At 47.6% G+C, this 23,817-nt stretch overlaps 1 protein-coding gene across 1 annotated transcript in view; it reads right to left on the reverse strand.

Moving 5' to 3' along the window:
• Positions 1 to 759: 759 nt before the first annotated feature.
• LOC119464582 (uncharacterized) overlaps positions 760 to 23,817 on the reverse strand; it is a 61,272-nt gene continuing 38,214 nt past the window's right edge. The window contains exons 2-3 of the mRNA XM_037725607.2: positions 4,646 to 4,778; positions 760 to 2,961 (exon numbers count right to left, since the gene is read on the reverse strand). Of these exons, the coding sequence (XP_037581535.1) occupies positions 2,712 to 2,961; positions 4,646 to 4,778 (383 nt within the window). The 3' untranslated portion in view covers positions 760 to 2,711. The remainder of the gene's footprint in view (positions 2,962 to 4,645; positions 4,779 to 23,817) is intronic.

The following is a 23,817-nucleotide window of genomic DNA, read 5'->3' on the forward strand; positions in this document are numbered from 1 at the left end:
AAGTATGCTATCTGCAATAGGCGATATTTAAAAATTACAGTAAACTCAAATAATGATCACCCCGTATGTCGTACTTCTATGTGCACACATCTCTCATTAACATTCTTTCATCGACAAACCTTTCACGTCGCCTCGGTCCTAGTGACACAGACTGTTAACATCTACAAGTCACGAGGCTGCGCTTGCGTCACCCGCTTCTGCTACTGTCTCGCTAACTCCCACAAGCTTCGAGTCATTTAGTTTCCAACAATGCGTTGGATCTGCAACTGTCCAAATTACGGTACCATAGGTTAACGCTTTTCGAAGTATGCTTCGAGCCTTCACTGATACCTTCTGATACTGATATCTTAAAGGACATCAGTAAGCTTGCGTTCATGACTCAAGAATGTCTGTGAAGTATGCTTAAACCCATTATCGAGTTAGAAATTCCAAAGTTACTGATCTTATTAAAAAATGTGTGACATTTCTGAAATGCCTGTATGTTGTCCTTGCATTAAGCGAAACGAGAATTTTTTTTCGAGGTGCTGACCATTCGACAAGGAAACCTAAAATTAGCTCAACGCAACTAGCGAGGCCGATCGCAGGGAATTCTGGTATAAAGAATTTGACCATATCAGCAGTTAATGGCACGAAAGTAGCTTACCTTTGAGTCTCTTGTTCAGAACCACTAGAGCAAGATTGCCCAAACCTTCTAATTAACATATTCGACACGATTTGTATGGCAGAACAAGAAAACGTAACATCGCTATAGCAACTGGATTGACGACATTACATTTTGTTTAAAAGGCTTTATTAAATATGAATACAGTATTTGCTGAATCATGTAAAAATATTCTTTCGAGATGAGACTTCACCCAACGAGCTTCGTAGCAACCGGGGGCGCATCAAATACCCTGGCAAAAATAATGTGCCCATTTTTTGTTGACATTACGTTTCAAAATTAGCATCGTCCCGGGTGCGCCCCTGGTTTCTACGTTACAAGGCATCCCACTTTCATGACAGCTATATACACACAGACACACTCGCCGTCCTTCCGAAGAACACAGGTTAATCTGGTGAAAAAAAAAAGATAAGCAGAGATTAACTGAATCTTCGTACGTGGGTGTGACGTCAGTGGGTCGCGTGATCGCCATTCACTATACGGAGCAATCGCTGGCAACCTCGCTATTAAGAAAGCAGCGCGACTGGCCATGATTACGCCCACTCTGACAGTGAAAACAGTTCGTTGCCACGGTATCAGTGACACGCCCACCCCTCTTTTGCCACGTGTTGTTGTGACAGAGACGGCGGAAATGTCTTCACAGTGGATGTCTGACGTGTTCTAAATGTGCCAGCGAGGAATACAGCGCGTCTGCTTCCGTAGTGTCCCGAGAAAAATTGAAGGTCTAGGTTGTGGAAACAACAGGTGAGACACACATCTTTTTCACTTTCTGTTAAGCGAATGAGTGCAGGAAAAAAAATCAAACAGCCACTTCACTATTCCTTCACTATTCCATTTAGAGAAAAAAAAAAGACACGTGTGCATATACATGTCACGGGCGCTATCAAGGCGTTGAGTATTAAGAAGGTAGACAGCTACTTCTAGGTTCTACCTCCTGAATACGATCGTGAGCGGTGCGCTGCGTATCTTGTGCCTGTTCCTGTGTCGTCACCTTCAGCTGAGATGTACACCAACCATGAAGTTGTCAGGCACACTTAGTTGCAATTTCGCGGATGAAACGTATGATCTTTATGTCGACACATTAAGACGCCACATTAAGACATTCTTTGAGGCTGCGTAAAGGAATAGGGATGCCGTTGAATCGTGTCTTTATGGCGATGTACCAAGGAACATCTTGTTGCGTGAATGCAGGAGAAGGCTTTTAAGGAGCTAGGTAACGTCACCAGAAAAGATGCACTACGTTCTCTTCAAGCACAGATTAGAACGTGGTATGTATGAAGCAAACACCGTCGATCGATGCACATTGCTGAACCGTCAGGGATGAAAATATAATGCATTGCACGAACATGCCAGTGTTAGGGCAAGGGCCCCAAGGCAGAGTTATATCTGTGCGGTTGAAGTCCGAGCCATTTCTAGTTGCGATAAACGGAAGGCAGTGTTCTGACGCATGTATGGACGACGTGATTGCACTTGTGCCACACTTCATTTCTGCGGGTCGTCTGGACGGTAAGACGCAGCTAAAGACCTAAAGGCCGTTGAAATGACAGTTCCAGAACCTTTAGAAACTGGGAATATCTTGCGATAAGGTACACATTTACAATACATCGGGTGGAGGGGAATATTCCAGAGCAATATAACGCGCGTGATACCGCACATATATATGATGTTTCCGTTTCTTTTTTTTTTTCAAATCTGCAATTGATATGACGTGTGACCGACGCGTACACAGCCAGGGGTGATTTCGTGTTTTGTTCTTATCGACGTACAAATCTTCGGCTTCGTGATGGAAATCACAGCATCTACCGAGTTGATGGCCGTATCGCGTGCCATCGCCTTTTGCAGATGACGTGCGTCGAATGGTTTCCTGGATCTCTTTGTTCATAGCTTTTCCTTTAACACCACAGCTAGCTATGCCGAAACTTTCAATAGGCTGTCATCAATTCTTCCGGCTTTTTTTTTTTGTAAAATCTAGCCGCGACGTCCACCGCACAATCACCTGCTAGACTTTGGTTTCGAGCTGCCCTCGCTCCTGCGACGAGATCAGACATAATCAGGATGTCGCGACCACGCCTTTGCGAAGCAAGAGCAGAGAACAGCCGGCTAAGAAGAGGGCATTAATCCATGACGCCGAAACGGTCCTGGTGGTCCCGTTGCAGTCAGACTGGCAGTGTGTATTGTAGACGTCTCCCAGGAGATCCCTGGCCGTCTGCGTGAGAGTGTGTACCAGCACGGACACCTCTTCTTTGCAGCCGGCCTCGGCGCTCGCCTGGTGCAGGCATCGCTCCAGCTGGTCCATGGAACTGCGTTTAGACAAGTGCAAGACGCAGAGAACAAATATCGCAGTTTCTTCCGAACGGCGAAGCGTCGATTGCTATATCAAATTAGTAGACAACCATACGAAATAAGGATATTAGCTCTATTGGCCGTATACACTTGTAAACATTCGCGTAATAACTGAATTAACAAGCACGGTGTCACGCGCGCACAGGTAAACATGAACACATCTCGCTCGATGACCGCGGAAACTCGCTGTCAAAACGCTGGAGTGAGGAAGCGCTGCAGCAGCAGCGAGCGAATTGACCTTCGTGCTGTCTCTCGCTTCAACGCGAACTAGACGTCGAAAGCACAGCGCATACGAACCTACCGGTACTCCGCGTAGCGTACTCTGTCCACATCGCAGATCGCTTTGAAGAGAAGGCCTGCGCGGGCGCGCACTTCGCGCACGTCGCAGATCACTTTCAAGATACGGCGTCCGCGCGTCCGCGCCGTAAGTAGCAGCCTACAGATTAGAACCCCTCTCTCCCCCCCCCCCCCCCGTCGGCGTGCTTCCGCCCCGCCTTCCTCCGTCGCGCGCGCGAGATTGCGCCGCCATCGTCGGCTGACCCTCGCAAGCTTTCACTCGCACATACACCGTAGGGCGCGCGGCGACGATGTTATCGTGCTTGGATTTGATACGGAACGTGACGGCGACGGCAGAAATGCGCTTGGAGTGTCCGTATATTTGCTATCGCAAAAAAAGTGCTAACGAACTTGGGTTAGTATGTCGTGAACCTAGGCTAAATGAAAGTACTTTAAATACAATCAGTTAAGCGAACAATGTCTGACAACGTGAAGTAATGCATTGCTTACCGCTGGCTATTACCCATGTGCAGTGTTTACCAAAGCTCTCCGGACTGAAGCCCTTGGATCTTCTGAAAGTAGCGAAAGGCTTTGATCTCGCCGCCGTGCTTCAGCGCGCCTCCTGGTACTAGAGTGTACTAGATTGGGGTACACTCTACTGGTACGGTCCAAGAGCAGCTAGCAGACGACGCTCGCTTGGCGCGCATCGTTCGCCCCTTTTCAAAAGGAGCGCACGTTCGCAAACGCCGTTCGCAAACCGTTCGAACCTGAACCTGGCAACGTTTAACACGTGAGCGCTCTCGAGTGAAGTTAGGTCAGCAGGTCTCTTTGAGGAACTATCAGGCATTGCCTTCAATATCATTGGCCTTAGGGAGGTTAGAACTTGTGATACATCACTGGGGGACGATGACTTATCCCAGCGATCTCCATGCAGTTACCCCTGTCTAGCGCCATTCTTATTCATCACCATCAGCCAATATTTATGTCCACTGCATTCTTATCTACCCGTAAATAGCATGCACCTAAGTCGACACGTGCACCTGGTGGTTAGCGAATACGACGCAATTCACCGTGATTTTTCAGCGCACCGCAGGCAGCCATAGGCGGCGTCTAATCTCGGAGGTCATGTCGAGGAGCTGTGCGTTCCGAGTCCTACGTCACTTCCGGCGAGCGGTATTGGCGGCGCTCTTTTCGTAACGCATCCGCCTGACTTTAAAACAAACTTTTGCGTGGAGGCTGCTCTATATCTAAACTATCCGAACCTAGGCTTTTATTACGCGGCCAGAAATTTTGTTGCAGTCGGCCTTGAAGTGAAAGTAAGGAGCCCAAACGTGAACGAGAGGAGTTGCAGAGGATGCCACTAACCAGCACGCCTGGTGCAAGTCTTCCGGATTGGACCGGTTGAACGACCGCTGCGCCAGCTGGCTTTTGAAGCTGCTGCCGCACGTCTTGGTGTCCTGGATGGCCTGCTCAGTCTTGCAGCTGGACCGGGCGAAGGCTGCAAAAAAGCAAGAAAGAAATGATCGCAAATGCAAAGGCTCAGTGATGACTTTGGTGATAAACGTACTCAGTAGATTAACTTTCTGGCTCAAGCCATTACCGAGAGGAGTTGGAATAATAAAAAGAAAAAAAAATCGGCGATGATTACGATATTCCCTAATGCGCGATTTGAGCGCACCTGTATAGATTTTCTCATTTCGCGATATATTGGTTGGCGCAGACAATCTGTCTCTTGCGGCACGTTGCAAACGGAGCGAAGTGTGGCGCGAATGCGTCGCTAATCGAGAGATCGCGAGAGGCAGCGCGTCGGTGACGCATGGGCGGGATTCACAGCAGCCGCCGCCGACAGACCTCCGGTCATGCAGCGCTTTGTTTCCATACAGACGACGCGCGCTACTCTGGCGCCATCTCTTCAGTGTTCATCACTTTCATCCTTCACTGTGTTCGTTCGCTCGGCTACGAGGTACAACGCCGACGCTCGCCGCAAGAACGGGCGCCTGAGAGCTGCGCTGTAAAACAATTACATCAGGTTACCCTGTAAAAGAAACGGTAACTGCTTCTTAAGGGGCCTTCAGGAGGCGTCTGTGTCGCGTACGTCACCTGCAGCGTCTTCCACTGAGGGGAACCACCGTTGTCAGAAGTGAAGCAAGGAATGAAATTAACGGAAAGAAATGGTTTACGATAAATTAAAGGGCAGAGTAGTGCTGTGCAGAAACCAGATAGGGATGTCTGTGAACACGGTTCTATCAGAGAAAGTTCGTTGATGATCTCAATACTTGCGTAGCATGTGGAGGTAGCACAGAAGCATTGAACCTGTCTTATTAACATGCCGCAGTGTCTATTGAGAGGCAAATAACAACGCAGTTGTCCTGCCCGAGGGCTTTGTCTATGAAGATAATGCAGAAAATGTGAATGAATACGGCAAAAGAGAATAGTAAAAGACATTATTAGTTCCGCAAAGGTAGGAAGCACGCCGAATGCAAATACATTACTTGCAAAGACAGTAAATGTTTATGGTTTCATGATTATTAAGGCGAAAGCCTTATACGTCTCATAAGTCAGTCGACCTTGAGCGAAAACACGTCGGCGACCCGAAAGGTACAAAAAGGCTACCGACCCTCAACCTCTGGTGGGAGTCGACCCCACGACCTATGGTGATAATAAGGCGAAGTTAAATGAGGCACAGGTAATTATGATAGAGGTAAATAAGGCACTCGAACCCACGACCCTGGGTGGGAGTCAAACCCTCGACCTTTGGTATTAAGAGGGATGACTAAGCGAAGTACACTAAGTGAATTAATGGGGATGACTAAGCGAAATAAGCAGATGAGTAAGCGAAATAAGAGGGACGACTGAGCGAAGTAGACTTGGCGAATTAAGGGGCATGTGTACGTCATGTGTCCGTCTTTAATGCATCGACGCCTGGGCTTTCGCCTTCAAGTCGTCTTCGGGGTAAGATAAGAGACCCTGTGACTTCTTTAGCGCGAAGCAGGTACCTTAGGGTCGACGATAAACGCAGCAGAAAGATAAGAATAAACAGTTTAGCGGCATTAGCCACAACCCCCTTTCCAACGGGGATGCTAAAAATCACCCGTCTCTTGCTTCGCGCAAGGCGCTTCGCGTAAGCCCCCTTTGTATCTGTAGGAAGAAATCTGGTCAAATTTGGGTGGTATTAGTCATATCTATGTGCAATAACCACGAAAATGGTTTTATTTTATTTATTAATACTGTTAGCTCAAATGCCAATACAGGGTGGATTAATCATGAAATTAACTTCAAAGATCGCTACAGGCCCGAGCGCTCCACGAATCAAACCAGAAAATGCAGCACGTCTGCTTAAGCCCATTAAGCCGACATCCGAGTCCATTGACAAAAAAATCCATCGCGGAGAAACACGTAAACGCGTAGTCGGGTCGCGCAGTGCGTGAGGAAGGCTTTTGTTACTACGTTAATTCATTGAAGTACAGCGGACGTATTTCACGTGTTAGTGCAATAACTCAATTAAGGACTCGAGAAAAAGGAGTCGTCAACACTCACTCTGCTTATGATGGTAATGATAGTAGTGGTCCCGGTGATGGTCAGGACTATCCTCTAAAGCATGACACGCACCCAATATGGAGGATGGATCAAGAATTTGGTGGTTGTAAGCACACATAACTGTAGTATTGGATTTCTTCTTTTATTATTATTATTTTATTATTAGTAGTAATATAATTATCATTGTTGTGTTTATTACTATTCAAAACACACAAACATGGAACAAAGAAAAGCCGGTCAGCCATTATCTCCTGAATGCGAAGCAAGATCCATCCACTTGACCTTCCGGGAGTGAGGAAGTTGCTAGTTGTTGTAATGGTTTTATTAACTTAGGCTACGACCACCAGCATCGACCATTGTCCCGTGTGGTGGTACTGGGAATGGAAGCAGAGTGAGGGGATCGCACTCCGAAATAGGTGATAAAGTCACCCTTCCGTAGAAAGTTCAAAAGGGATATTATTATAGTTTTTATGCCTGTGCCAGGTCTCCGTCCAGCAACTTCCATTCTGCGTACGTACTTTCTGCGTAGCTCTGTATTTGCGGGGCAGTGCCATACGAATGGCAGTTAATGACTTTCCTTAGCATTTGAATCGCAATCGGGAAAGAGTGCCTGACGTCGTTGCTCCTGTCATACTTCGAAACGTACTGTCGCGGACAAATGAAACGCGAACATCTTAAGGCTAAGCCAAACGCCTTCGTTTGCTTCTCCTTTCGCCAAAGCCTGTAATGTCCGCGTGCATTGTAAGCTTAATGAGAAGCCTGTACCTTGTTTGGCAGCTCATAAGTATTTGCGGCGCCAGATCGTGCTTTCGAGTTATACTTGTAAAAGGTGATCTACTTAGGAATTTCTTGTTCGCGTTTAATTTGTCTACAGTGGTACACAACACACACGAATGGACAAGACAGCCGTGGCACTGTCTTGAATTTGCCTTGTTTTCTGTCATCTTTCCGTGCGTGTCACTTCGCGCTGTTACACTTTCAAGTATGTGAATCCACGCTAACTAGTTAAGGTTGTCAGTCATTCTGCTCCTGCCAGAGCCTCCTGCACGAAGAGAAGTCATTCGTGAATGCGTCGTCAACGAAGCAGTAGCTCTGCGTTCGCTGTTCTAGCTGTTTATTCTTTCTTCCTTATTGTCATCTCAACTTATTGTTATTATCGTTCTTTCTGTCTTGCTGCACAACAAACATAACAGGACTTTGCTGACGTTTCGGCCGGGGTCCGGCCTTCATCAATATATATATACATATACGCGAGGCATCTTCAAGGCTGTATCTAGCCCTGTTCTTACAGAACAGAATCAGCAGTATGCTCCGCGAATCGGGAGTCTTGAATCATATTGTCGGATTACGCTAAGCGTACTGGCGCTATCGTGAAGAGCACATGTGGCACCAACGCCCATGTCAAACGTACCACACAACACGCGCTACATGCCACACAACACGCTAACTGCGCATGCGCAGTTCGCGTGAGCCAGCCGAGGGAGTTTTAGCACGGGGCCAACTCCATGTAATGTAACACGCAGAAATGCTCTCCGCAAACAACGGCTAAACTGATTTGAAAGCAATTTGTTGCACTTGAGGGAAATAAAATTTAAATTCTAAAAACTCTAGGAAGCAGAATATCAATTTAAGGTGTCATACTTTTTTTACAAAAAAAAAATTCGAAAAATTGGCATGTAAAAAAAATGAAGCACAATGTCTACAAATCCGTAACTCTGGACCATAATTCGTAAACAGGTGTCGCATCTGCTAGAGCACCTAAAACGCACAAGAGTGATATTAAATTTACAGATTACATGAATTTGTCACTATGCTTACGAAGGTTTTGCAAAAGTCGCACTCACAAACCAGTAGTATAGTGCAAAGCAGTGTATAAGGCATCAATTTTGTCCGTTTTAGGTGTCCTAAGTGAAGTTTATGGAAGTTTAATATATTGTTTTTATTACCTAGTAGGAGTTGCCAACTTGACACTCAAGTTCTTAAAAAATTGCAATAAGAGAGAGAGAGAGAGAAAGAGAAGGAAATGGAGGGAGCTTGGAATTTTTAATAATTCTCGTAAAAAATGACGGCCTCAATAAAAAAAAATGTCTTCCTAGAGTTAAAAAAATTCTTTTCTTTTTAATCTAGCAAGCGTATCGACTTCGGTGCCTTGAAAGTTTCCTCTTAAAGAGAACACAGCCTTTTCGATATCCCACCCCTGATTACGCCTCTGACTTCCCCTAGGCGCCTGCTGACTTGTTTCCCTGCCAGCATTTTGCTTATCATGCTATTTGGGATATTTTCTCACAATACAGTTAATAATGCATCATTAATCCTTACTGGAAGATTATTGGAAGATTGAAGATAAACGGTCGGCTTGACCGAATCAAGCGTGATTCACTCATTCCTATTACCACCTGCATCGCGTAGCGAGCACGTATCCTCAACTTTACGCCATTTCTCGCTGTCGATCTATTGTATATAATTCAAGCGAAATGTACCACTGATAACGTTTTCACTCTGTGTGCGCGTGTGTGCGTGTGTACGTGCGCGTTTGCGCATGCGTGTTTGTGTTGTTATGCGTGCGCGGTCGATGAACGTCACAATCGCCACTTGCGGCCACGGTCCGGTGACCTCCGACGCGAGATCCCGTCCGCCTCTTCCGACAGGAGAAAGAGTGCGATTGTTGCCCATGACAATGACGACCGGTGTCGACACAGTGGGGCGCTGTTGCGAAAATGCAGCGCGGTTCACTCTCAGACAGAGAGAAGTGAAGGAGCGAAGAAGGGTAGCTTGGCGGCTGTAAGCGCAAGCAACTCTCGCTTGAGGTTCGGAGAGTATAGACGAATGCTGGCGCCGACTTCTGCTTGGTATCATTTTTCGTCACCGTGTTTATCATTTTTGTTCCAGTTCTGGGCCGCATAATGAATGGGTGGACACCCAAGGCACAGTGATGTGGACATCGCGCTCTTGCTTGGCGTTTTGTATAGAGAGTTGGGGTGGCGGCCGCAAGATGACAGCGGCGGCGCAACCGCAAAAGAGCGAACGTGATTGAAGAGTACGGCGCTTGTGTTTTTGGCAGCATTGTACCGCTGCCAGTCTGGCTGTCGTAAGCAGATCTTGATTAATAGTGGCGCTGCTCTAAGATTGCCCGCCTTGTATTGTTCGTCCTATTTCGTTTAAAAAAAATTTCTTGGCGAGATATCAGAAGAGGTTTTCCCTTTTTTTTAAATTTGTATGGCAAGATGGCTTACATGTTAGCTGGATTCAGGTGGTAAGGTCAGTTTCCGCAGTACTGAGTACATCGAAGACGAAAACGCTATCATCACTATACCAATAAACAAGTGACTAAGGTAGCCTGAACGGTTGCCATTTTAGAGGATCTTATGCAGATTTCGTATTGACTTGACCAGAAAAAATGCATGTTTAACGATTACTAGCGGGCTTCTAACTTTAAGTCATGTTTTCATCAGTAGATCTTTGGGGCGTCTATAAGTAATAATTTGGGCATGCCAACGCATTTACAAGACAATGCGGCAGCACGGATTTGCAGGTTTTTAAGTTAATGTGATACACCCCTCACGATCATATCTATGGTTGTACTGTAGATATAACTGGAAGAGCGTTGTAGCAGGTGCTTACCATAACTCTAATTCACTTCTACGCGCAATGAGCTACAGCGCTGGAAGTGATAAAACTTATTGACTAGCATGATAAAAGTGAAAAAGAAACATATGGTGGATGACGTACCAGAACTCACGAATTTCTCGAAATATATTCAACAAGCGCTCTTCCAACCGCGTTAATTGATTTGTCACTGTAATAGCTTACACGAAGTCCTGTATTTGCGGCTTCCGCAATGACAATGTAAATTGTATATCAAAACTGCCTGCTCAGTATTGGCCATTCTATTAAAGGTTGACAATTTTCTTGATTTAATTTCATCACATTCAAATATTTAGTGAATTCTACGTTACTTGTAAAGCCGTTATAGAAGAATCCTTAGAAGGAAAAAAGAAGGCAAAACTTATAACCTGCATTGAGTTCATGTTAACGGCTCAAAGGTCACCGCGATGTCACATACAAACTGCCCAAAAGCTTGCATTTGCTGATTATTTCAAGCACAATATGTTTTCGGATGACGTCAACAGCATTTAATCACGGTTATCTCTAAATCGGGCTAATTCGTAGCCCAGAAATTGTGCGTCACTGATCTGAAATGAACACTAAAAAGAACGCTCCTTCAATAGTGACTCGCTCACTCCTATCGCGACGCATAATGCTTGATAAGGTTAGAAGAGAAGCACAGGCGAGAGACGGGTGGCGACACCACACTTCACTTCTCGCACCAGCTCGCTATGACGTCATGGACTTGAACGCCATCTAAATGTCTGCTCTTAACAGTTCGTGGGCAAAGAAGGACTCCATTGCGTTCAAAGCGAACCAAGGACCTTACCTACAAAGAGCTTCAAGAACTTTTTCCGCATCAAAATGGTCAGAATTCGGAAATGATGTCTTTTATTTATAAACGCATCATTCATAACTTAGCCAGAGATCACCCTTCTGCACAGCTCTTCCAAGCGGCCGATATCCCTACGGTTTTCAACACGTATAACTTACGCCTTGTTCTTAGATATAAATATGAAATAAAGAACAATATTCCAATGCTTGCAGATTTGGCAGAATTAGCTGAATATTCTTCTTCGTATCCCTTACGGCTCATGAGAAAGTACGAAACAAGAACACCGCGCACAAATTACGGGGCCCAGATGCTGAGAACCACTTTGCCCTCTGTGTTAAATCTGTTATCGCAAAATGATTTTGATATTTATTGTTGCAAGTCTGCACTTCATGCTTTTTTGGTGAGGTGATGTCTAAAATGTCAGCCTTGAACTTATCTTTGATGTTTTTTATTGCGTGTAGCTGTTGTGTTCTTTTTTTTGCAAATATGTGCGAGAATAATGTACGCTTTTTGTGTGTTTATACTTATGTACGCCAGTTTTTTTAACACGAAAGTGTTTTATGCCGGGGTCCACCAAGACTTCACTGACGTATTTCCGTCACGGAAATACGTCATAGAACATAATACAAAGAAAGAAACCAGAAGAAAAAGTTCCACAAACATGCAAAATTTGGGAATCGAACCCACGACCTCTCGGTCCGCGACGATAGATCGCCGAGCGTTTAACCCATTGCGCCACAAACGCATTTGCAGAGCGCTACACAGACGCGCCTTATATATCTAACACTCCTCCGTGTACCCGCGCTCTTGCTCGGGCCGGTGCCGCCGCCTACGAGCAGAAAAGAGAAGTACTGCATTATGACACTAACGCGCGCCGACAGTGAACGCTTCGGTCGTCTCAGCACTACGACGCCTCGATGCCAGCATTCAAAGGGACGCTGGCATCAAGAAGCACTACCAACGCCACCTAGGTGGCGTTGGTAGTGGCGTTCACCGTACTCAGCACAGCGGAGCGTGGCCTCCGCAATTAGCTCTGAAAATGTTTCTGAAGTTGATCGCGGAGGCTGCAATTACGACGCGCTGTACGCGCTGATTTGACTCGGTGACGATTCAGTTACGTGCTTTGTCTTGCGCGTTGTATTAGTGTGTCAGTTACGTGCTTCGTCTTTCGCCTTGTGCTAGCGTGTGCAGCGTAGTGCAGCTTCCATATGCACGACGGTTGCTCATGGTCATCGACGTTGGTAGTCGTGATGGAGGAGACGTGCCACCAGGCGTCAGCGTGGGTGCATCAACGCCTAAGGGCGCTTTAGCCACAAAACACCAATAGACATTATATATCAATGTGCAATAAACATTACACTACTTCTGTGAAGACACGTTTCACTTTCGTGTTCTATACCGATTCCTATATAAGAGGGATCAACCACATTTTTTTGTATACCGTCACGCATGCTGATCTGTAATCGGCTGGGAAGCCTAGTCAAGCTCACAAGAGCTTTTTCTTCCCATGCCCTCTACTTCCTGAAGTGAAGTGAAAATAAAAAATAAATCTGTGACGTCACACTGACGTACAGGCAGTGAATCTTAGACGCGAATATAAAAAGTAAGGAAAACTGTGTTTGGCCTTCATCTGAGCCCGTAATAACCAAAGTTCTCCGCCAAATAAATGAAAATATGGCTTTGAAAGTAATAGCTCAGACTGATTTGGGTATCGCTCTTCAGGGACTCTATACAACGTGTCCTACCTGTCGGTATACACGAAACACGCATAAGTTGCCTCACTTGTCAACCACTGAACACCACACGGGTGTTTCTCGCTGAAAAGCAAACACAGCACTTACTTGAGCGCTTTGAGAACATTATGGCATATTCAAAGTAGAAATGGGCAAAACGGCTCAGCTCACTGAAATGAACCGGTTCATTTGAACGGCTCACCGGTTCACTTAAACGTGTCACCTGTGTTATGCATATTCTATAGTTATTTGGCTTTAAAAAACGGTATATGCATAATTTAATAACCATGTTAATGGTATTTTCGCTATCTTTAGAGATTATTTTTGCATATTTCAAAAGCATGAATTTTTAATTGTAATAAAACATTCTTTTATCATATTGAGGATAAAATGCTTATAACACTGTAACAGCTAGACAGAATGCGACGTACTTTTCTCAGAAACAAAGTAACTTCATCGTCATTACAGGAGCTTTTCTGTTTTTGTGGTACTTTAAAATCACCTTTGGTCAAAATAAGAACACGAAATTATTGTACATTATCTTTCAACTTTATTCATTTATTCTCATACGCCCGCTCACTATAATATGAGTGAGCTGTAACGCCATGCAAGATGAATGTCGAAATCATCTATTGAAGTACAATACAAAAAAAATGTGGTTGATCCCTCTTATATAGGAATCGGTATAGAACACGAAAGTGAAACGTGTCTTCACAGAAGTAGTGTAATGTTTATTGCACATTGATATATAATGTCTATTGGTGTTTTGTGGCTAAAGCGCCCTTAGGCGTTGATGCACCCACGCTGACGCCTGGTGGCACGTCTCCTCCATCACGACTACCAACGTCGATGACCATGAGCAACCGTCGTGCATATGGAAGCTGCACTACGCTGCACACGCTAGCACAAGGCGAAAGACGAAGCACGTAACTGACACACTAATACAACGCGCAAGACAAAGCACGTAACTGAATCGTCACCGAGTCAAATCAGCGCGTACAGCGCGTCGTAATTGCAGCCTCCGCGATCAACTTCAGAAACATTTTCAGAGCTAATTGCGGAGGCCACGCTCCGCTGTGCTGAGTACGGTGAACGCCACTACCAACGCCACCTAGGTGGCGTTGGTAGTGCTTCTTGATGCCAGCGTCCCTTCGAATGCTGGCATCGAGGCGTCGTAGTGCTGAGACGACCGAAGCGTTCACTGTCGGCGCGCGTTAGTGTCATAATGCAGTACTTCTCTTTTCTGCTCGTAGGCGGCGGCACCGGCCCGAGCAAGAGCGCGGGTACACGGAGGAGTGTTAGATATATAAGGCGCGTCTGTGTAGCGCTCTGCAAATGCGTTTGTGGCGCAATGGGTTAAACGCTCGGCGATCTATCGTCGCGGACCGAGAGGTCGTGGGTTCGATTCCCAAATTTTGCATGTTTGTGGAACTTTTTCTTCTGGTTTCTTTCTTTGTATTATGTTCTATGACGTATTTCCGTGACGGAAATACGTCAGTGAAGTCTTGGTGGACCCCGGCATAAAACACTTTCGTGTTAAAATCATGCTAAAGATCCACAAGACTACCGCACGTAACTTTCGTTTTTTGTTTTTTCTTTTTTCTTTTTTATCTTGAGCGCACGCGCGATACTGGCGATCATGTCATCATGCGTCAGGACAAAAAAAGAAAACGAAGAAATGAAGCTCTATTACAACACAACAGATCATTCGCCTCGTTTTATTGACGAGCTAATGATACACGCTCAGAAAATGCAATGAAGTGGATGACTACGCTAATTAGCCCAAATGAAGACCAGGACGTAAACTGTAGGTTCACCTGTTGTTGTCTTTAAAGACACGGAAGACCATCTTCGAAGTGTTGTTGCACCAGCGCACGATGTGCCATCGGTGAAAATCATGAGACATTGTTCGAACAGCAGCAGGCAACGAATGGCACCATCCTTTGTCAATTAAGGCTTCTTTACTTCTCCCTTCGGCGGCATCGGGATGCACAAAAAAAACAAAGCGACTGCTGCGCACACCACACTGCGAGCGTGTACGAGTAGCGCGAGTCTGCCCACGCCAGCCACCACTCGTCGGTTAGAAAACGAAATCTCGAAACCCAGCAGAAGACAAGGCTCTGACGCCACGGTCCGGCACGGCCCACTGAACGAGATAGAACCGGCTTCCTCTCTCCGAAAGAACCGCCGCTCACTTACTGAACCACTGCTCCCTCGCTCTTCAAAAGAGCGGCTCAAAAGATCTGGCTCGCTCCTGAGCGCTCTCGAGGAACGGTTCCTCACGGCTCGCAGAAAGAGAGAGAGCCGGCTTTCTCTCTCCGAAAGAACCACCACTCACTTAGTGAACCACCGCTCGCTCCTGAGCGGAACTCGCTCAGGAGCGAGCCGGATCTTTTGAGCCGCTCTTTTGAAGAGCCAGGGAGCGGTGGTTCAGTAAGTGAGCGGCGGTTCTTTCGGAGAGATGAAGCCGGCTGTCTCTCGAGCCTTGGCGAACCGTTCTGTCTCTTCTGCTGGGTGCGATTTCCGCGCCATCTATTAGCGGTGCGAGAAAGCAACTGCCCTCCCGGCCTTCCTCGCAAGAGTCGTCTCCACCCCCTCTCCTTCGGCTGCTTTTGAGCCGTCCTTTTTGAAGAACGAGTGAGTCGTGGTTCAAGTGAGCGGCGGTTCTTTCGGAGAGAGAACCGGCTCCCTTTCTCAAAAGGAACCGCCGCTCACTTTTACTGAACCACGGCTCACTCGCTCTTCAAAAAGAGCGGCTCAAAAGATCTGGCTCGCTCCTGAGCGCTCTCGAGAAACGGTTCCTCACGGCTCGCAGAAAGAGAGATAGCCGGCTTTCTCCGAAAGAACCACCACTCACTTAGTGAACCACCGCTCGCTCCTGAGCGAGAGCCGGATCTTTTGAGCCGCTCTTTTGAAGAGCCAGGGAGCGGTGGTTCAGTAAGTGAGCGGCGGTTCTTTCGGAGAGATGAAGCCGGCTGTCTCTCGAGCCTTGGCGAACCGTTCTGTCTCTTCTGCTGGGTGCGATTTCCGCGCCATCTATTAGCGGTGCGAGAAAGCAACTGCCCTCCCGGCCTTCCTCGCAAGAGTCGTCTCCACCCCCTCTCCTTCGGCTGCTTTTGAGCCGTCCTTTTTGAAGAACGAGTGAGTCGTGGTTCAAGTGAGCGGCGGTTCTTTCGGAGAGAGAACCGGCTCCCTTTCTCAAAAAGAACCGCCGCTCACTTTTACTGAACCACGGCTCACTCGCTCTTCAAAAAGAGCGGCTCAAAAGATCTGGCTCGCTCCTGAGCGCTCTCGAGAAACGGTTCCTCACGGCTCGCAGAAAGAGAGATAGCCGGCTTTCTCCGAAAGAACCACCACTCACTTAGTGAACCACCGCTCGCTCCTGAGCGAGAGCCGGATCTTTTGAGCCGCTCTTTTGAAGAGCCAGGGAGCGGTGGTTCAGTAAGTGAGCGGCGGTTCTTTCGGAGAGATGAAGCCGGCTGTCTCTCGAGCCTTGGCGAACCGTTCTGTCTCTTCTGCTGGGTGCGATTTCCGCGCCATCTATTAGCGGTGCGAGAAAGCAACTGCCCTCCCGCCCTTCCTCGCAAGAGTCGTCTCCACCCCCTCTCCTTCGGCTGCTTTTGAGCCGTCCTTTTTGAAGAACGAGTGAGTCGTGGTTCAAGTGAGCGGCGGTTCTTTCGGAGAGAGAACCGGCTCCCTTTCTCAAAAAGAACCGCCGCTCACTTTTACTGAACCACGGCTCACTCGCTCTTCAAAAAGAGCGGCTCAAAAGATCTGGCTCGCTCGTGAGCGCTCTCGAGGAACGGTTCCTCACGGCTCGCAGAGAGAGAGCCGGCTTTCTCTCTCCGAAAGAACCACCACTCACTTAGTGAACCACCGCTCGCTCCTGAGCGAGAGCCGGATCTTTTGAGCCGCTCTTTTGAAGAGCCAGGGAGCGGTGGTTCAGTAAGTGAGCGGCGGTTCTTTCGGAGAGATGAAGCCGGCTGTCTCTCGAGCCTTGGCGAACCGTTCTGTCTCTTCTGCTGGGTGCGATTTCCGCGCCATCTATTAGCGGTGCGAGAAAGCAACTGCCCTCCCGGCCTTCCTCGCAAGAGTCGTCTCCACCCCCTCTCCTTCGGCTGCTTTTGAGCCGTCCTTTTTGAAGAACGAGTGAGTCGTGGTTCAAGTGAGCGGCGGTTCTTTCGGAGAGAGAACCGGCTCCCTTTCTCAAAAAGAACCGCCGCTCACTTTTACTGAACCACGGCTCACTCGCTCTTCAAAAAGAGCGGCTCAAAAGATCTGGCTCGCTCCTGAGCGCTCTCGAGAAACGGTTCCTCACGGCTCGCAGAAAGAGAGATAGCCGGCTTTCTCCGAAAGAACCACCACTCACTTAGTGAACCACCGCTCGCTCCTGAGCGAGAGCCGGATCTTTTGAGCCGCTCTTTTGAAGAGCCAGGGAGCGGTGGTTCAGTAAGTGAGCGGCGGTTCTTTCGGAGAGATGAAGCCGGCTGTCTCTCGAGCCTTGGCGAACCGTTCTGTCTCTTCTGCTGGGTGCGATTTCCGCGCCATCTATTAGCGGTGCGAGAAAGCAACTGCCCTCCCGCCCTTCCTCGCAAGAGTCGTCTCCACCCCCTCTCCTTCGGCTGCTTTTGAGCCGTCCTGTTTGAAGAACGAGTGAGTCGTGGTTCAAGTGAGCGGCGGTTCTTTCGGAGCGAGAAACAGCTCCCTTTCTCAAAAAGAACCGCCGCTCACTTTTACTGACCCACGGCTCACTCGCTCTTCAAAAAGAGCGGCTCAAAAGATCCGGCTCGCTCCTGAGCAACCCATCTCTAATTGAAAGCTATAATTGTACCAAGAATGTCGACAAACACTAAAAGTGCCAGAATATATACACAAATCAACTGGTACAAATTATATCGTTAGTTGTGATTGTTTAGGGTAGGAAGACATCTCTGTCTGCGAACACCACACTTGTGCCACTGCGCTCTGCTCATACGGCTTAACTCGATATTCATCTTTAGTGTCCCAATAATTAAGAAAACATACATTCAGGCAGACGCAGCCACTCACCAACCTCTAGTGCGGAGGAGGTTGGTGACTCCGCTGCCACTTTTGCCGCAACACGCAGCGCTCGTATGGCTGTAAAAAGTGTCGCAGCACTCATACGGCTATATATATATATATAAGTCAAGGGCACTTAGGTATCCCTAAGTGGATGAATGCAAAAGCATTTCGACGGCCTCGTTCGCGTACTCCCGTGGACGTCCAAAGTAGCCGTGCGCAGTTACTGACTGAGAACTGTAAGTTTAAGGTTCGTCCATCGCAGCGCATGACATAACTTACCGAAATCACCCGCACCGACTGGCGACGCTGTATAGACCGGCCACTGGCGCGGTCTCTCTCTGTGACCATGTGACTTGTTCGTCCATCGGAGCCACTCTTCTCCCATTCGCGGAAGCGCACGTGGTGTCGCGTGCACTTCCACCAGTGGAAGCCTCCCTCGCAAACAGTCTGTCTCTGCGACCACGCGACTTTTTGTACCATCTCCGGCCACGCCGCCAGATTTTCAGCTTCATGAGCCATATAATGCTTTCGCATTAAAAGTAAGTCCTTCGCCGCTCCACACGCGCATTATAAACACCGGGTGGATGAGATCTCCCGTTTGGTTTCTCTCCCCGAGTGGAGGTTTCGTTAAGAATGATCCGTGCGGGTGCTGCATTGACGCCATGGCTGCAACCTGTCTTACGCGGGCCCCAGACCGTCGGCCAGCCTTCAGCGTGACTTGTTCCTTCTGCCCTCGGCCAGCTGCCCCTGGCAGACCTACCGCACCTTTTGTGGAATTGTCCCGGACTGCGCTCCCCAAGGCGACGCTATATACCCGTGAAGAAGTGGGTCTACACCAAAGTCGCCCATAGCTCACTACCATCAGCGAATCTACTGTCTGCTCCATGGGTTCTTGTTGTACTTGAGCAAACACAAGAAAATATTCAGATGTAACATGCATGCTTCAGATGTTTTATGCCGCAGGGAAAACTTTATGGCGCGCACCCTCCCCACCTTCCTTCCTTGAGCTCTTAAGAAGAAGCCGCCGCATCCGTCTCGGCTCGCCCTCGCACCTACAGCATTCGGCGCGCGGCCGCAACATCACGGCGACGCCGACGGCGGAAGTTCGCCTGGAGTGTCCACATTGTTGCTATCGCAATAAAAACAGAAGCACTAATGAAAGTATTGAAATTTAAAACGCATTGAAACACATCTGATTGGACCTTTGCTACAAGTTTGGATAACACACGTAAAATGTTTTAGTAAGGCCAAGTTGAAAGTTATGCGCCTGGGTTCTCGCTCCTGGTGCGAGTATGTCGTCGTGTAGCGGAGTTGGCTTCTTTCCGTGTTTCTGACATTTTACATCGGGCATCTTTTTCAAGTAGCTGCATTGGTACCTTCGACGTGTAGTTTACGTTTTCATATCTGATGCTCCTACAGAGGGTTCTCGCATGGAGCTCGTATGCTGTGAACTAGATAAAATTGAAAATTCTGAGTACATCGGGCAGCTCTACTCATTTCATGATACCGAAGATGCCGGAAAAGCGGTAAATTAAAATTTTGTTGGACATAATAAATTTACACCTGGAAGAGACATACATCACTATTGATAACATAAATGTAGTGAACTTGCTGTGAAAGTGTCCGGTATTTCATTAAGCCCGTCTTCGACACCTGCATGTGACAGGCATTCCACTCACGCAGAACGCTCTCCCGACCTTGAGCACTAGATGCACGGAAAGTTCTACCGTTGCCTATTCAAATTCCTGCACGGACTAAATATGTTTCTCTACTTGTAAACATACCGCTATATTATCCCTAAATACAGGCTTGCGAATTGAAATATTACACGGTCTCCATCATCGGCCCAGTTTTCACAACACTGTCTCCTAGATCAACAGGATTTAATCGGTGCCAAAGCGACCTAGTAGACGGAAAACACTGGAAAAAAAAAACACTGGAGAAAAAGCCAAAGAAAGCTTTCATAAACGCATAATGCGTTTGCAGGCGGGCGGATATTTGGTGCATCGAGGGTATTCAGTTACCATTCGGTGTTTAACTGCGTAATTCCATAGCGAACAATGCCCCTCACCGGTACAGTACAGATGGCTATCTAAGCTTATTAACTGACCTTGCGCCCGTTTCGCCCACTACTCGGTGAAAAACGTACTCACTGAAGCAAAACCCCCTCACCCTCGTGACATGTCTCGACTAATCAGCTAGATTATAAACACCATTACCAAGCAACGACCACAGGAACTAGCTGAAGTAAAGAAGGTATCGCTTAACCGGATGAGACCCGGATACAGCTGAGACATAATAGCTCTTCAAGGCGGTTTTTAATGTGCAATGGGTGTTAAAGATGTGAGAAAGAATTTTTTGAAATTTAAATACCAACAGTTAGATGCCAAAAGCTGCACCCCCGCGTGCGTAGAAGTAACCATCCCCACATGTCCTGGTAAAAGTGGTAAAAACTGCGCTTCGTTGCCTACCTGTACACGCAGATATGAAGATGACGCTACGTTTAGTTCCTTGCCATGTTGCTGCTGCATCCTGGATTTTCACTCCGTCTCAAATAATTCGAAACACACTATAAGGTTGCCTTCTGCCGCCTGGGACAACACAGAGGTATAGATCAATTGAGTGTCAACATTCTCGAAAACTGATGACAGGAATGTGAGTACTGTACAGTTTCAAATGCACCGGACTTCACATCCAGAATGAATATCTTCAGTAATTGCTTCCGAGTTGATTAGAAAAAAACGTTAAGGCAGTGGGCAATATATCGAACAAGGGATCTTAGGCGGTTAAAATAATGCAACTGTGAAACCGCAGAGCAGACGACAACAGGCGTAACAAGCGCCATACTTCTGTAGCCTGATTCACAGCCCATCGTCTGCTCGTATACATTTTCGATATCGCGTCCTCGTACGACCAAGGCCGCTTTTTTGGCGGATGCTACGGCGGAGAATCACGCAGCAGGTGCTATACAGACCGTGGCCGAGCCGAGACGTCGGAGGGAAAGAGAGGGAGGGGGACCGTAGAAAGCGGTTACGGTTCGCTCGTCACAAACGGTGACGCGGTCACATGTGCCGTATAACCGCGCACGAGCAAGTGCTTCCGTTTTCCTATTCGTACGATGCAGGGGCTCGGGGCAAGGCCGCATTATGTAAACGGGCCGCCCATCATTGTGCCCACCTTCGTGATGTCGGCGCGCTTGCGCTTGCGCGGTCTACAATAGGGGAGGCGGTGAGATTTAGGTGCATACATACGGTCGGTGAACCGATATGCACCGGCAGACCAGGGGATTAATGCTACTGGAGTACCAGGAAAGCAGGACTCGCATTCGTTTTGCGTGATTCCGCACGCAAGCTGCTGTTACGCCGCCACAGTCTATTTGCGGGGAAGAAGCACGGGTATAACTGCAGTGCATGCATATGTGGGGGGTTACGCATGCTACGAAACACGCCTACGTCTCTGAAACAATTCTTGCATATAAGTGACATAACCAATCATTTGCCCCATTAGTATAGATACGACAAACAGTGATAACTTCAGACAGACAGGCGTACAATTTATGCAGGAATGTAAGACAGGGGAGGGCAAAAAGGCAGCTAAATGTCTGCCAATGTACCAAGACCCGTGTCATCTATTTGTCTATTCTGGTCAGTCAGTCGGTCCTGTCCTGTGCTGCTTTGTTCAGTTCAGTTCTGTCCTGCTCTGGTTGCTTGTCTGTTTGCTTGTCTATTTGATTGTTTGCTTGTTTGTTTGCTTGTTTAATACTGCCAGCTACTTGTTGGCAGCCAAAGCAGGAGTAGTACAGTATACCAGCGCCTCAATGAAGATAGCGAAAGAAAGGGTAAAAACACAATTACATAAAACAAAAGCCGATCAGCAGAAAGACAGTTTCAGTTGCATTTTTCGTGGTAAGTGGCTGCCACGGACATCTAATTTGTATCTGTATCCTGTATCTGTAATCTGTATCCGTCAGTTACAGGCCGGCGACGGATACAGGCCGGCGATGTAACAAGGGAACAAGAGGACAGATACAAACCGGCGACGTAACGACAAGGAAACGAGGGTTGGCATCGGTAAAGCTGTATTTACACGACGGACCAGCCTCGCCGATTGCGTCTGCGAAAGAACAACACGTGTCTCAGTGACAATGAATCACTCTGCGCAACAAATCGACGCAGATAGCTGCTTGCGGTGAGATTTGGTGCAGCTAAAAGACGCCCCGGTCCGCTCTTCCGCTGACTGAAACAGAGCTAATATTCACTGCGTGAATACAGCTTAAGGGAGCAATGTAGACTTATTACGTGGGCGACTACAGGAATCCGAAATCAAGAGCTAAATGAGATTGCGAGACGCATCGCAAAGCCACAAAGCTTTATAGCAATATAGCTTATAGCTTATATAGCTCATAGCTTTATAGCAATACGCACGAAGTCCTGGGTTCGATACCCTGCCGCGACGCCCGCGTTCCCGATTGATGCAGAATGCTAAAAGAAGTGCGTTTACGGTGATTTGGGCGCAGGTTACAGAACCACAGACGGTCATAATTAACGCGGAGCCTTCCATTATGACGTCCCCCCTAGCCCATTGTCCAGCTCCTGGACGATGAAGAAGTTGTGGTCCCTGCGACCCAGTCACACAAACGTCCCTGCATTTTTTTTTCTCACCTTGACTTGGTCAGCGACCGCAACTTTTCACCGTATGACCTGACCAGACGAATTTCCGTCGAACTCTCGGCTACCTCCCCTACATCTTGGATACCATTAAACCCCCGAATTTAAGTAAAATCGTTTCTGTATGCGTTTATGTATGTATGCTGAAATAAATTTGGTTCGGTTCGACAGGCTAGGACTCACGCTGCACACAATTTACGGGACGTTACCTTTGGACGTTTCCGTGCTCACGTGTGCCACGGACGGCACTGTACGACTGCGAGCAAAGGAAGCGGAACTGAACGATCTGGTCACGTGAAGCCGTTCCGGCACGCTCGCGCTGGCCCCTAGGAAGCAGCGGCCTCACCAGCGGTGGCGCGCTTCCGCTGACCGCTGCGCTTCGCAGACTATGGGAAGCGCACGGTCGGCGACTCTCGCAACGGGAGTGCCCGGCTGACGGACTGTGTCCGGGTATCTGGTGCGAGACGTCTTTTCGGCAAAGGGGGCGGCCACGAACGATGCAGCTCCTGCTTCGTGCACGCTTTTTTGGCGCAGTGGCGTGCGAGTTCCTGGGAACTGCCCACGGTCAATAATAATGTGATTACCGCTAGGACATTATCTAATTGATAAGTTTACATCATGTTAACATCACGCTAACGTCACGAAGGCTTGCCAGACTTCAAGCGAGATAAGTTCGCCTTGTCCACCAGGCTCCCATTTATTGGTATACTGCAGCCACAATTAGAGTAGATTTAACAGGGTGGGATACAAAGTAGAAAAAAATACTACGTAATGGCACAAAGGAACATGCAGAGGTTACAAAATCTGCATAAAACAGGCACATCAGCACATCATCAACAGGTCTAGCCATTGTTTTCTTGGTGGCTCCTCTTCTACCTGGCCTTTTTTATCATTTCTCTCGCCGCTTATTGCGAAAGCGCGTTTTCGCAGTCTCTCTTTTCTCTTTTGGCAGCTAGATTCCGTACCTTATATTACTTTAATTTGTACACAAACCTACTCCTCTGCGCGTTCGCAGCTCTATGTAGGATTTTGGTCTAGTCAAGTTGCTCGCGATCAACTTATTTCCGACACCACTTCAAAACAGTTGTTGTCACTGTCATGAGAAATAATGTAATT

Source organism: Dermacentor silvarum, chromosome 9 (genome assembly GCF_013339745.2).
Source record: "Dermacentor silvarum isolate Dsil-2018 chromosome 9, BIME_Dsil_1.4, whole genome shotgun sequence".
Classification (NCBI taxonomy): Eukaryota; Metazoa; Arthropoda; class Arachnida; order Ixodida; family Ixodidae; genus Dermacentor; species Dermacentor silvarum.